The sequence below is a fragment of the Propithecus coquereli genome, unplaced genomic scaffold (assembly GCF_000956105.1).
Source record: "Propithecus coquereli isolate 6110/MARCELLA unplaced genomic scaffold, Pcoq_1.0 Scaffold193, whole genome shotgun sequence".
Classification (NCBI taxonomy): Eukaryota; Metazoa; Chordata; class Mammalia; order Primates; family Indriidae; genus Propithecus; species Propithecus coquereli.
This window is the reverse complement of record NW_012144190.1, coordinates 698,215-710,327: the sequence shown is the minus strand read 5'-3', so window position 1 is coordinate 710,327 and position 12,113 is coordinate 698,215. Positions and strand designations below refer to the sequence as shown.

Here is a 12,113-nt window from a genome sequence, read left to right as displayed (position 1 = left end):
AGGCAGCCAGACCTGAGGCCAGGGAGAGAGTGGACGAAGACCTCAAGAAGGACCATGAGTACCTGGCTGAGCTGAGGAGCTCTGCCTTTGTTCTGGGGGTGATGGGGAGCCACAGAGAAGTCAGAGCAGGGGAGCAGCACAGTCAGAAGTGGGTGGAAGAACTATTTCTCTGGAGCCCATGAGAAGGGCAGAGACGAGAGGAAAGAGGCTCGGGAGGAGGCTGGGATGGTGCCAGGCAGAAAGAGGATGAGGACTGAGGTGGAGCCAGGGGTGGAGGAGAGGAGACATTCAAGTTGGATCTTGAAGGATGAGTAGGAGTTCTTCAAAGATGGGAAGAAGGAATTCAAGGCAGCAAGAACAGCACAGTAGCATGTGCAAAGGGCCCGTGGCAGGACCATGCTGGGCTCATTTGAACATCAGAGAGCAGTGTGGTTGAGGAAAGGGATGGAGGAACAGGCTGCAGACATCAGCAAGTGGATGTGAGTGTGGAGGTGGAGGGAGGAGGCAAGGAGAGCCCCCCAGATCTCCGGTATTGGGGTGGGCGGTAGAGACTGGGGATAGCCCACTTACCCAGCCATGAGCCTGTGCCCACACTTTCCACCCTCAAGTCCCCAGCCTCAGTTTCCCCCATGTGGCCAATAGCACGGGTTGATCTGTGGGGCTCTAACAAGCTTGGGCCAGGATCCTTCCGAGACAGCAGGGCAGCAGTGCCAGGTGGGAGCAGGCAATGGCAGTGACATCAGCTTCCTTCTCGGTCCCCCCAGATAATCTGCACCACAACTACCTGCACCTCAACGTCGGCAGCCCCAAGCACCACGGCGGCGCAATGGGTACGGACGAGGGCCTGGGCTGCAAGGAGGAGCAGGGCTCCTTCCCCTCCCACCCTTGTATCGGGCCAGCCTGTGCCAGGTGCCCAGTAAAGAGCAGGAGTGAGACCCTGTGAGCCCGGCCCTCATGGCACTCACAGTCTGGCCAGGTCACCAAGTGAGCCTCAGGTTCCTCCTGTGGACACCGGAAGTGGTCATCTCACTCCCACCCGGGTTGTGGGGAAAATGCGTGGAGTGCACCCCCCAGCCTGGGGCCAGGCACTCAGTGGGCGCTGACAAATGTCAGGTGCTCCCTCCTGGGTCATGTCCCCTCCTCAGCAACAAGCCTGTCTCCTGTGGGGGGAATGAGGGAGGCTGAACTGCTGGAGTTTTGAGGGGCTGGAATCTCAGATTTCTAACACCCTGAGGATCAGCTGGGTCTGAGGGAGGAGTGGCTGGGGCTGGGGCCCCTGGGTCTGAGGGCGGAGGCGCTGACTGACCCTGGCCCTGCCCCCTCTGCCCCAGATTGGCGGGCCATGCCACCGCCCAGCCCCTCCTTGCACTACTCCACGCTGTCCTGCTCTCGGTCCTTCCACAACCTCTCGCATCTGCCCCCATCCTACGAAGCCGCTATGAAATCTGAGTTGAACCGCTACTCCTCCCTCAAGAGGCTGGGTGAGTCCTGGGAAGGGCAGTGGAGTTGTGACCAGGCGGGAACAGGGACAGAGTCCAGGTTCGGAACCATGGACAGTGGCCCGAGCACCCAGGCTTTTCTCCAAGTTTGTCACAGAATTATCTGGGGTGTTTTTTTATTGCAATTTTTTGCCCCCCCGAGACTCAGAGTATTCATTAGGACTTGTACTTGCAATTAATAGAAATACAATTTAAGCAAACAGCAACAACAATGAAAGATTACGTTGGCTTGATAATAGAAAGTCTACAGGGCACTTGCTTGCAGCATGGCTGGTCTGGGAGCTCAGAAGCTGTCTCCAGGAGCCCACAACTCTCAGCTCTGCTGTGCAGTCAGCTGGCCTCATTTGCAGACAGATTCTCCCCTCAGCCGGGGCAAAGATAGCCATGACAATTGGTCAGACTGCCATTCTACCAGCTTAGTAACCCTGGCAGAAAAGAGTCTCCCCCAAGGATTCCAGCAAAAATCCCAGGTCTGGGTCCCATTGGCCGAAATTGAGTTACGTGCCCATCCCTGAACCAATGCCTGTGACTCTGATTGGATATTTCCCAGTCTGTAGCCCACCCCTGGCAGTGGAGCAGCCTTCAAACATTTTAAACTATGAGCCACACTTGGAAACACTTTTTATATCATGACCCTTGTGATGCGCATGTATACATATTTTTTTTTAATTACAGGAAAGGTTTGAAACGTATTGTGGACACTTTAAACATACACAAGAATAGAGAAAATTATAAAATGAGCCCCATGTTCCCATCGTCCAGCCTTCGCAGCGAGCACCATTTTGTTAATCGATCCTCTGTCTGCCCCAACTTTTGGTGAATCCTTTTAAAACAAATCCCAGATATATGTCATTTCATCCTTTAATATTTCTATCACATGCATATCTGAAATAATTTAATGAAACTGCACTTACCCTTATTCCCCTATTATATGTACACCTTCTGATAGTTTTCTGTTCTATTTGGTTTTTTTCATTTTTCAAAATGCTGGTCATTACCCACAAAATTGCCTTCACAATCCACCCATGGGTCACCGCTCCAAGTTTGAAAATCACCGCTATAAGGATAGAAAGGAGCGGACGGCAGTTCCCCAAAAGCAAGAGTTGGATTGTACCCCCAAAAGAAGGGCTACTTGGAGTCAGGGAGAGAAAAAAGGAAGGGTCCCCCGCATCTGCTGGCCCAGCACTGTGGGCTGGGCCAGGAACCTGCGTGTTGGCCATACAGCTAGCCTGGCGGTTCTGATTGATTAAAATTTGGGGGTCAATGCTCTGTACCCAGGCTGATGACCAGGGCGTCCTGGGTGATGCCTGGGGTCCTTGCAGGGGATGGTACAGGATGGGAGGGGGCATGAGGAAGCCAGGGGGGCAGGAAGGCTCTGGGCCAGCAGGGGACCCCCCTCTGTGGCTTCTTCCCTTCTCCCCGCAGCCGAGAAGGACCTGGACGAGGCCTACCTGAAGCGCCGGCACCTGGCCGAGGTGCCCCGCGGAACGCTGCCCCTGCACACGCTGCGGCGACCTGGCACCGGGGGCGGCTACCGCATGGATGGCTGGGGCGGGCCCGAGGAGCTGGGCCTGACGCCCGCGCCCAACCCGCGGCGGGTCATGTCCCAGGAGCACCTGCTGGGCGACGGGGGCCGGGCCTCGCGCTACGAGTTCACGCTGCCACGCGCGCGCCTCGTGTCGCAGGAGCACCTGCTGCTGTCCTCGCCTGAGGCCCTGCGCCAGAGTCGCGAGCACCTACTCTCGCCCCCGCGCAGCCCTGCGCTGCCCCCCGAGCCCACCGCCCGGGCCAGCCTGGCCGCCTCGCACTCCAACCTGCTGCTGGGGCCCGGGGGGCCCCCCACGCCGCTGCACGGGCTGCCGTCGTCCGGCCTGCACGCCCACCACCACCACGCCCTGCACGGCTCGCCGCAGCCGGCCTGGATGTCCGACGCCGGCGGGGGCGGGGGCACGCTGGCGCGCAGGCCGCCCTTCCAGCGCCAGGGCACGCTGGAGCAGCTGCAGTTCATCCCCGGCCACCACCTGCCCCAGCACCTGCGCACTGCCAGCAAGAACGAAGTGACGGTCTGAGGCCAGGGCCGGGGACTGGGGGTCCGCGGCCTCCCGGGACCCCCGTCCCAGCCTGGACCCCCCGACACAGGTTCGCACGCTGCAGGGGCCTGAGACCAGATCCGCCCTTGGATGGGAGGCAAAGCCTCCGTCGGCGTGTCAGGGCGGCCAAGATTCCTCTCCCATTACTCACTGTTTGAGCCAAGGCCTCCTTCCCATGATGTCATTACAGAAGAGGCCCACCCATGACGGCACCGCTAGCAGAAATGTCTGTGTTCTGTGGTGTCATCACAGGGACAAAACCTCCTTTCCATGAGGTCATCACAGAGGAAGAGGCCTGCCTATGAGATCATCACTCAAGGCCATGCCTACGCTCTGTGGCATCATCACAAAGACTGCCTTCCTGTGAGGTAACAGCAGAGATGATGCCTTGTCCCATGACGTCATTCCTAGAGACAAAGATTCCTTCCCATGATGCCATTGTAGAGACAAGTCTCACCCCTACGCTGTCTTCTCTAGCTCTAAGGCCTCTTTTGGCATCATAGTCATGGAGGAAATACTTTCTTCCTGTTTCTTCACTGCAGAGAAGGTGCCTCTGTCCTATGATGTCATCGCTACAGACAAAGCCATCTTGCTGGGACACAGGGGAGAATACCTGATTGTGTCCTCACTAGAGATAAGGCCCTTTCCCCATCATCATCACAGGGACCCTGGCTCCCTCCTGTGATGCCGTCACCAGAGAAGGTGCCTTGCCCTATGACATCACCAGAGGGACCGTGCCTCTTCCTGTGATGTCATCGCCAGAGATGACAGCCCCCTCTGGGACCTCTCCAGGATGAAGCCCCTTCTGTGATGTCACCACCAGATGCTACATGCTCTGAGATGACACAAGGAGACACCTCCACTGCTGCCGCCATGTCCTAAGAAAGCAGGGCGTCCCCACTCTGGGGAAGATGCCAGAGAAAGTGCCCTGTGTGAGATGTCATCTGAGGGGTGCATCACTGGGGAGGTCACCCCCATGGAGAGGCCTACTCCAGAGATGAGGGTCTGTGTGTGGATTGGCGGTAGTGACGCTTCTGCCCCCAGTACTGTGACGTCATCACCAAGCGCTTCCTCCTCGGAGGCAGTGCCCACTCTGGCCACCATCACTGCCAGTGGTGTCGCAGTTTCTGCCTTGTCCTGCCATGACTCAGCTTTGTTGCTCCTTCCCCCAACCCCGAGGACATGCCCAACAGCATCTCCATCAGACCCTCTGAAGGGAGATGGGGCCTTGGGTCCTGCCTCTGTGCAGCAACTCTGGAGGGACAGAACCCCAGACAGGCTTCTGCTCCCAGGAGTCATGGGAGTCATGGGACTCCAGCTGGAGTCATGGGACTCATAGGTGGCCCAAAGCCTGGCCTCACTTCTTTCTGCCATATATAGAGACATCATTGCCTCTGTCAACAAAGTCCTGGCCTCCTACTGGGGGGAGGGGCTTGGGGTGAGCCTGCTATTGACCTTGCTGATGACATTATTAGCGCCACATTACGCCCACCACTCATGATGGCATTCCACCTGGGGTCAAATGTTACCCATGTCTGATGACGGCAGCATTTCCCAGGATTCCCTATGACCCACCACAACTATGGTATCATCCTCTTCCAGCATTGACCATGACTAATATTGTCATAATCTCCCAACATTCCCCATAACCAATGTCACCATCTTCCATGATTCCCCACAGCCATGGTGTCATCGCCTCCCAGGATCCACCACAGCCATGGTGTCATCATCTCTCAGATTCCACCATGACCAATGATGTTATTATCTTTCAGAGTCCACTATGCCTGATGGTGGCATCCTCTACTGAAATCCACTGGGACTGATGATGCTACCATTTCCCATAATCTCTCATGATTGTGGTGTCATCACCTGCCAAGATTGAACCATGCATGGTGTCATAACCTCCCAGGATCCACTTCGACCATGGTGTCATCCCCTCCCAAGATCCTCTTTAACCATGTGTCTCATGTCTCAGGATCTACCATAGCTTTGGTGTCATAACTCCTAGGACCCACTTCAACCATGTGCCATCACCTGCCAGGATCCATGAGAGTCAATGATGTCTTCATCTCCTGGGACTCACTTCAACCATGGTGTCTTCATGTCCCAGGATCCATGAGAGCCATTGGTGTCATTACCTCCCAGAATCCACTTCAACCATGGTGTCATCATCTCCTGTGATCCATGAGATCTGATGATGTCATCATCTACTAAGATCCACCATAACCATGGTGTCATCATCTCCCAGGATCCACTGCAACCATGTGCCACCACCTTCCAGAATCCATCATCTTAGAGGCCAAGTACATCACGATGGGCTGTATGGCAGCTGTCCTCTGGGGTTGCATGGTACTTACAGTTGTTCCCTTAAGGGGAGCCAGCACAACATGCCATTTTCCCATTTCCGCAAATGGACGGGGGAGGGGCCAGCTGTCCCCCTTTGATGACATCACCCCCACTCTGGCCCTTCTTGATTATGTCACTGCCTCACTCCTGACCTACAATGATGCCTGGATCAACCCCACCATAGACTTGGCCTCAGCCAGCCTCCTCCCCCCGCCAGGTGAGGGCATCCAGATCCCTCCTGATAACATCACTGCCCCTCACCCAGCCATCTGCTCAGTGACAGGGTCAACCCATGAACTCCCATCATCACCAGAGGTGGGGCTTTCCAGCCCTCGGATGACATTACTGCCCCTCGCCCAATCCCTCTTAGCTGGACCCCTACCAGGATAAGCACTGCGCCAGCTCAGGCCACACTCTCCTCGGAGATCCCTGACCACTGCAGGAAGGGCCAACAGCTGGTGACTGACCTGGGGCCTTCAATGCTATTAATATCTTCTGCTGGCCTGGTCCTGGGGCAGGCACACCTGGAGGGCAGTAGTCCCTGCCAGCACTTTCTCTGGGTGCCAGGGGTGCTCCTCATCTCTCTCCCTAACACCCTAACACACCAGGCACCTCCAGGGGCTTCGGGGAGACCCTAACACACATCGTCCCCAATGCACAATTTGCCCTTAATTCTCTTTGTACATAGCCATGTTGCGGGGGCGGCCATTCCCCCACTCTTAAAGGGCTACATGCCCCCCTCTCCCAGTCCCCAGGGCGAGGTGGGGGGGGCCTCTTCTTCCTCCCCTAGGCCGTCCCCCTCCCTCTTATGTCTCCCCCCTAATACTAGCACCTCAGTTTATCCCTCCTTGCGTGGAGTCTGGGGCAGACAATTGGTTCCCACCACACTGAGGAAGCTGGGGGGCTACCCCAGTCTACCTAGGCCCCGTGCCAGCTTTCCAACCCCATTGCTTCTAGCTGCTCCGAGGGGCTCCCCTCACCCCTCTTAAGGCCTCCCCAAGCCCAGCAGGGCTCAGGCAGACTGTGACATCCCTGAAAGGAGCCAGCTCAGGCACCCACCCCCTCCTCTCTGCTCAACACCCCCAGGGAACACTCAGCTTTCTCCAGCCCCCGGAATGTAGAGGCTTGGGGCCTTTCAGCTTTCGTATGCCCCCCTCCACTTGCTCTCCCCGTCTGGATGCCAGGAGTCCCCCACCCCAGCCCACCCCCATTCGCTCGGCACAGGCTGCCTGACCCTGGGGCCTTGATTTGATCTCAAATAAGCCATAGTGGGGAGAGGTCTCCAGGGCGTGACAGCAGGCATGTCCTGCCAGTCCCCCTCCATGTTTCCTGAGCTGGGACCTCGACATCTGAGTCTTCCTCCACTCCCCCCAGTAGATGCACACCCACACATGCGTGCACACCCACACACAAACACGCACGCTCAGGCAAGCATCTCCCCTTCAGCTGGGGGCCGTGGGAGGGGGGCGGTTCTGAGAGAGAAGAGAAGCAGTTTGGGACCAGAAGACCCTCCACAGCTGTGCCTCCCCCTCAACTTCTCTCCATCTCTCCAACACTAGCGCCTTCCCCCAATCCCCTGGTGAGGACAGCCGGAAGAGCTGCGACTTGGTATTTTTTGGAATAAATAGATGTTTTCCTGATCCGAGGTCTCAAGGTTTACTGTTGGAAGAGGACGGGTTTCCACCCTGCACATGTGGCTGAGCGTGGCAGGCGCTGCCAGCGGCCGGTCTGCAGTTTGCCACGGGACGGGCTTCTAAGTGTCTGTTCCCAGGTGAGGGTCCATCGCCAAGCTGAGGAGTCAGGGGCGGGGGTGTGCATTGTAAGCTGCTTTTAAGTTCTGGGTTTCTTCCTAAGAAAGCCCTCCCCTCTCCCAGCATGTAAGCATTTTTTTACAGATTCCAGAGGTCACCCCCGTATATTTGAATTCTTTGGTTCAATAACATTAAAGCGCATGTGTGTGTGGGCGGGCAGAGTGTATTGGTTTCCCAGGATTACAAATTGGGTGGCTTAAACTACAGAAATCTACTGTCTCACAAGTCTGGAGGCTAGAAGGGGGAGATCGAGGTGTCAGCAAGATTGGTTCCTTCAGGGTTGGTTCCTCCTTCTGGTGAGGGGGTCTGCTCCAGGCCTCTCTCTGACTCCTGGTGTTTTGCTTGGCATTTCTTGGCTTGCAGATGTGGTCTTCCCTGTGTCTACATGTCGTCTTCCCTCTGTATGTGTCTGTGTCTGTGTGTGTCCAAATTCCCCCTTTGTATAAAGAGACGAGTCATGTTAGATTAGGGCCTCCCCTAATGACCTCATCTTAACTTGCCCATCTGCAGAGATTCTCTTCCCAGATAAGGTCACAGGTCACGGCCACGGGAACTGGGTGGTTAGAACTCCAACATCTTTTTTTCTTTTTTGAGAGAGAGAGTCTCACTCTGTCACCTAGGGTAGAGAGTGCAATGGTGTCATCATAGCTCACAGCAACCTCAAACTCCTGGCTTCAAGCAATCCTCCTGCCTCAGCCTCCTGAGAAGGTGGGACTACAGGCATGAGCCATCACGCCCAGCTAATTTTTTCTGTTTTTAGTAGAGACAGGGGTCTCGCTCTTGCTCAGGCTGGTCTCGAACTCCTGACCTCAAGCAATCCTCCTGCCTTGGCCTCCCAGAGTGCTGGGATTACAGGCGTGAGTCACCGTGCCCGGCCTCCAGCATCTTTTTTGAGGGGCACTATTCAACCTATAACGGGGGTGAGGCATGGTGCAGCCCACTTAAGCGTCAGTTTTTATGATAATAACAAGCGTTTTCCCTACTACTTCCCCCTCCGGCCCAGTGCATTGGAATATTCGCACAGTTCTGGCTGGAGACTGTGGCGGGGAGAAAAGGGGCCTCTACCTATTGGTTTTATGAACTTCAGGAAAGTTCTCCTCTAGATACAACTAAGTGTTTGTCTCTTTCACCTTACATCTAGATGTTCGTCGCACAGCACTCTGGAAAGAGAATTGGAGAGATGGAGATAAGAGAGCTAGAGGTAGAGAAAGAACCACTGGGGCCCTGTGACTCAGTGGCCATGACTACTCATCCCGAGGTTGAGACTCCAAGGGGCCTGGTTGATTTTTTATTTTATGTTCATTTACTCAACAAAATAGAGTGAATGAATGGCATAAGCAAGGTCCCCGTTCTTGAGGAACAAATGCACTCACAGAAGTCCCCAGGTTCTCCCACAAACCTCTCTTGATTGGGCTTCTGTTCCCAGCAGCCAAATGCACCCTGACAATGACAGTGATTGTTATGGGAAAAAATTAGAAAACCCAGAGAAGCGAGGACAGAGCAAAACTGAAGATCCTCCCTGCTCAGAGTCAAATGCGATTCGCATTAGCTATGTTTTCTCCCAGGATTTTCTCATGCAAATAATTTTTTTTTTCACAAACAAGCCTTCCTATATATAGACTGCTTTCTTCATCTAATTAATACGAGGGTGTCACGTCATATGCATTTTAACTCATGTGCACCCAACAGTATGTAGTTGCTGTAGAAAGAGAGAAATAGCAGTACCACAAGTGAGCTGTATGAAAGAGAACGAGGATGCCTTCGTGCTGTCCGCATTGCCCGGTGTGAAACAATCTCCAAGATTGATTGATTAAGAAAGCAAGATACAGGACAGTGTGCGTCCTGTATGCTACCGTTGGTGTAAAAGGAGAGAAGGGCAGACTCTGTATATAAATTTGCTGCACCAAGTATTTCTAGTTCTCCTCCTGGGCATATGGTAAAATTCTATTTCCCCACCCCCTTGAAGTTAGCTGTGCCCACGGGCCTTGCCTTGGCCAGTGAAGCATGCGCAGAACTACCTCCCCGGGTTGAGCTGGTGTGTTCTCCCATGCCCTGGCTTTTCCCTCTGCCATGGCCACTGGTAACATTTCAGGTCGCAGCAGCTCTGTTGGCCCAGGTCCCAGACAGATCAGCCAGGGCCCCAGAGTAAGGATGATGCCAGGTAGGGGCCTCGGCCAGCCCCGATGCACACGTAGTGTGAGTGAGAAATAAACCCTTGTCGCTTTAACACCCAGGGCCTTGGGGCTGTTCATTACTGCAGCGTAGCGTGGCCTGCTCTGGCTGAGACGGGCTGCTTGCGGAGAGGGGAATGGGCTGGCTGGGGGCTTCGCACTTCCGAATTTTTGTATCAGCAAGTGTGTTATCTATTTTTTTAAAATGAACAAAATTTAGATTTAAACATAAATGGTGCAGGCTTTGCTTGCCATTCCCCTCGCTGGGCGCACGCCCAGGAGTGAGAGTGAGATGGGAGGTACGAGTCCCAGTCCTCTCCCGCGTAGGGTGATTAACTTCCCACTCCGAGTTGTAATTCCAGTGCTTAAATGCATGTATTTTCATTCAACATGGACTCTACATGCCAGCCAATGACTTCATTTATGCTCAACAAGAAAAGAGCAATCTGCTTCGCGCACGCTGCGTTAGATGGGTAAGTCAGGGATGAGATCTGACAGAAGCATTCTGCCTCGTGTCTTTGCCTTCGTAACCTAACACTTGCTCAATTCGCGACTCTCGTGTCAATAAATATGAGCCTCTGAGCAGCTATTCTTAACCTGCGTTTCACGGGGTGGGCTTGCCAACTTCTAAAATCTACACCAGACGTTGTGTGCATGTGCTCTTTTATTTCGTTTCTTTTTAACTTTATATTTTGAAATAACTTTAAACGCATGGAACAGTTAAGAATAAGTCAAAAAAACTCCTGTATCGCTTTTACCAACTTGCCGATTGTTAACGTTTTAACGCATCACTTTATGGTTTTCTTTCCAGATAAATATTCATGTTTATGTTCTTCAGAGGCATTTGAGAGTAGGTTGCGTACATCATAACTCTTTACCCCTAGGGAACATTTCTGAAGAACAAGGATGTTCTCTTACACATCCGCAGTATAATTATTACAATCAAGAATTTAACATTGATAAAGTCCGTGTGTTGAGTTTTACCAATTGTCCTGATACTGTCCTTTAGAGTAATTCTTTTCAGTCCGTGACATTCCAGGATTAGGTGTTCCATCCATTTATCGTGCCTCTTGCAGCATCTTAAAGCTTGAAGAGTTCCTTGGTCTTTGTCTGTCTTGACCACTGATTTCTGAAGAGTCTAGGCAGGCCATTTTGTAGGTCTATTTGATGTTTCCTTGTTATTAGATCTGGGCTACCTATGTTAGGCGGGAAAACCACAGAAGTGACGCTGAAGTCTCAGCACCTCAGCTTCAGGAAGCACATGCCCGTGATGAGTGCTGTTACTGGGGCCATTACCGGTGATACAGACTTTGATTCCTTGCTATGGACTGAACTGTATCCCGTCAAAATTCTTATGTTGAAGCCCTAATCCCCAATGTGACTATATTTGTAGATAGGGCCTGTAAAGAGGTAATTAAGGTTAAATGAGGTCATAAGGGTGAGGCCCTGATCTGATAAGATTAGTGTCCTTATTAGAAGAGATACCAAAGAAATCCCTCCCCCATCTGAGGACACAGCAAGAATGCTGATGTCTGCAAGGCAGGAAGAGAGGCCTCACCAGGACTCGAATCAGCTGGCACCTTGATCTTGGACTTCCCAGCCTCCCGAACTGTGAGAAAATACATTTCTGCTGTTTCAGCCAATATGTGCTATATTGTTATAGCAGCCTGAGCTGACCCCTCTGGCCAGGGCATCCAAAATGTACTATTTTTCCCTTTGCAATCAGAAAATGCGTCCCCTGGAGACACTTTGATGCTATGGAGATATCTTATTCCTCCTCAAACTTTCACCTGCTGCTTTGAGCCTCCACTGGTGATTTTCTTGCCTCAGTCAATCATTATACTGATGTTTAAATATTAGCAATCTTCAAAACATTTGAATATTAATCTTCAAAAGATTAAATAGCAATCTTCAGATAATTTTCTAACTTCATTATTCCTTTGACATTTACTAATTAGCATTCGTGCATGCCTTTTTCAGGGAAAATGAGCTGGTGCTTTCATCAGATTCTTTGAGACATCAGTGATTCAAACAACAACAACAAAATTTTCAGTGGCTACACCATATTGTTGTATGGATGTAGCATAATATTTTCCCCAGTCCCTACCAATAGACATTTGGGTTTTCACTAGTTTTCATTACCATAAACAATACTTTGAGGAACATTTTTTTCCTTTTTTTTTTCAGGTTTTTAAA

At 52.7% G+C, this 12,113-nt stretch overlaps 1 protein-coding gene and 1 pseudogene across 1 annotated transcript in view; both read left to right on the top strand.

Annotated features, from left to right (window-relative positions):
- SHISA7 (shisa family member 7) overlaps positions 1–3,568 on the top strand; it is a 6,694-nt gene extending 3,126 nt beyond the window's left edge. Inside the window, exons 3-4 of the mRNA XM_012643187.1 lie at positions 1,332–1,481; positions 2,925–3,568. Of these exons, the coding sequence (XP_012498641.1) occupies positions 1,332–1,481; positions 2,925–3,568 (794 nt within the window). The remainder of the gene's footprint in view (positions 1–1,331; positions 1,482–2,924) is intronic.
- Positions 3,569–3,679: 111 nt separating this feature from the next.
- Positions 3,680–4,735, top strand: LOC105809244 (annotated as a pseudogene).
- The last annotated feature ends 7,378 nt before the right edge of the window (positions 4,736–12,113 follow it).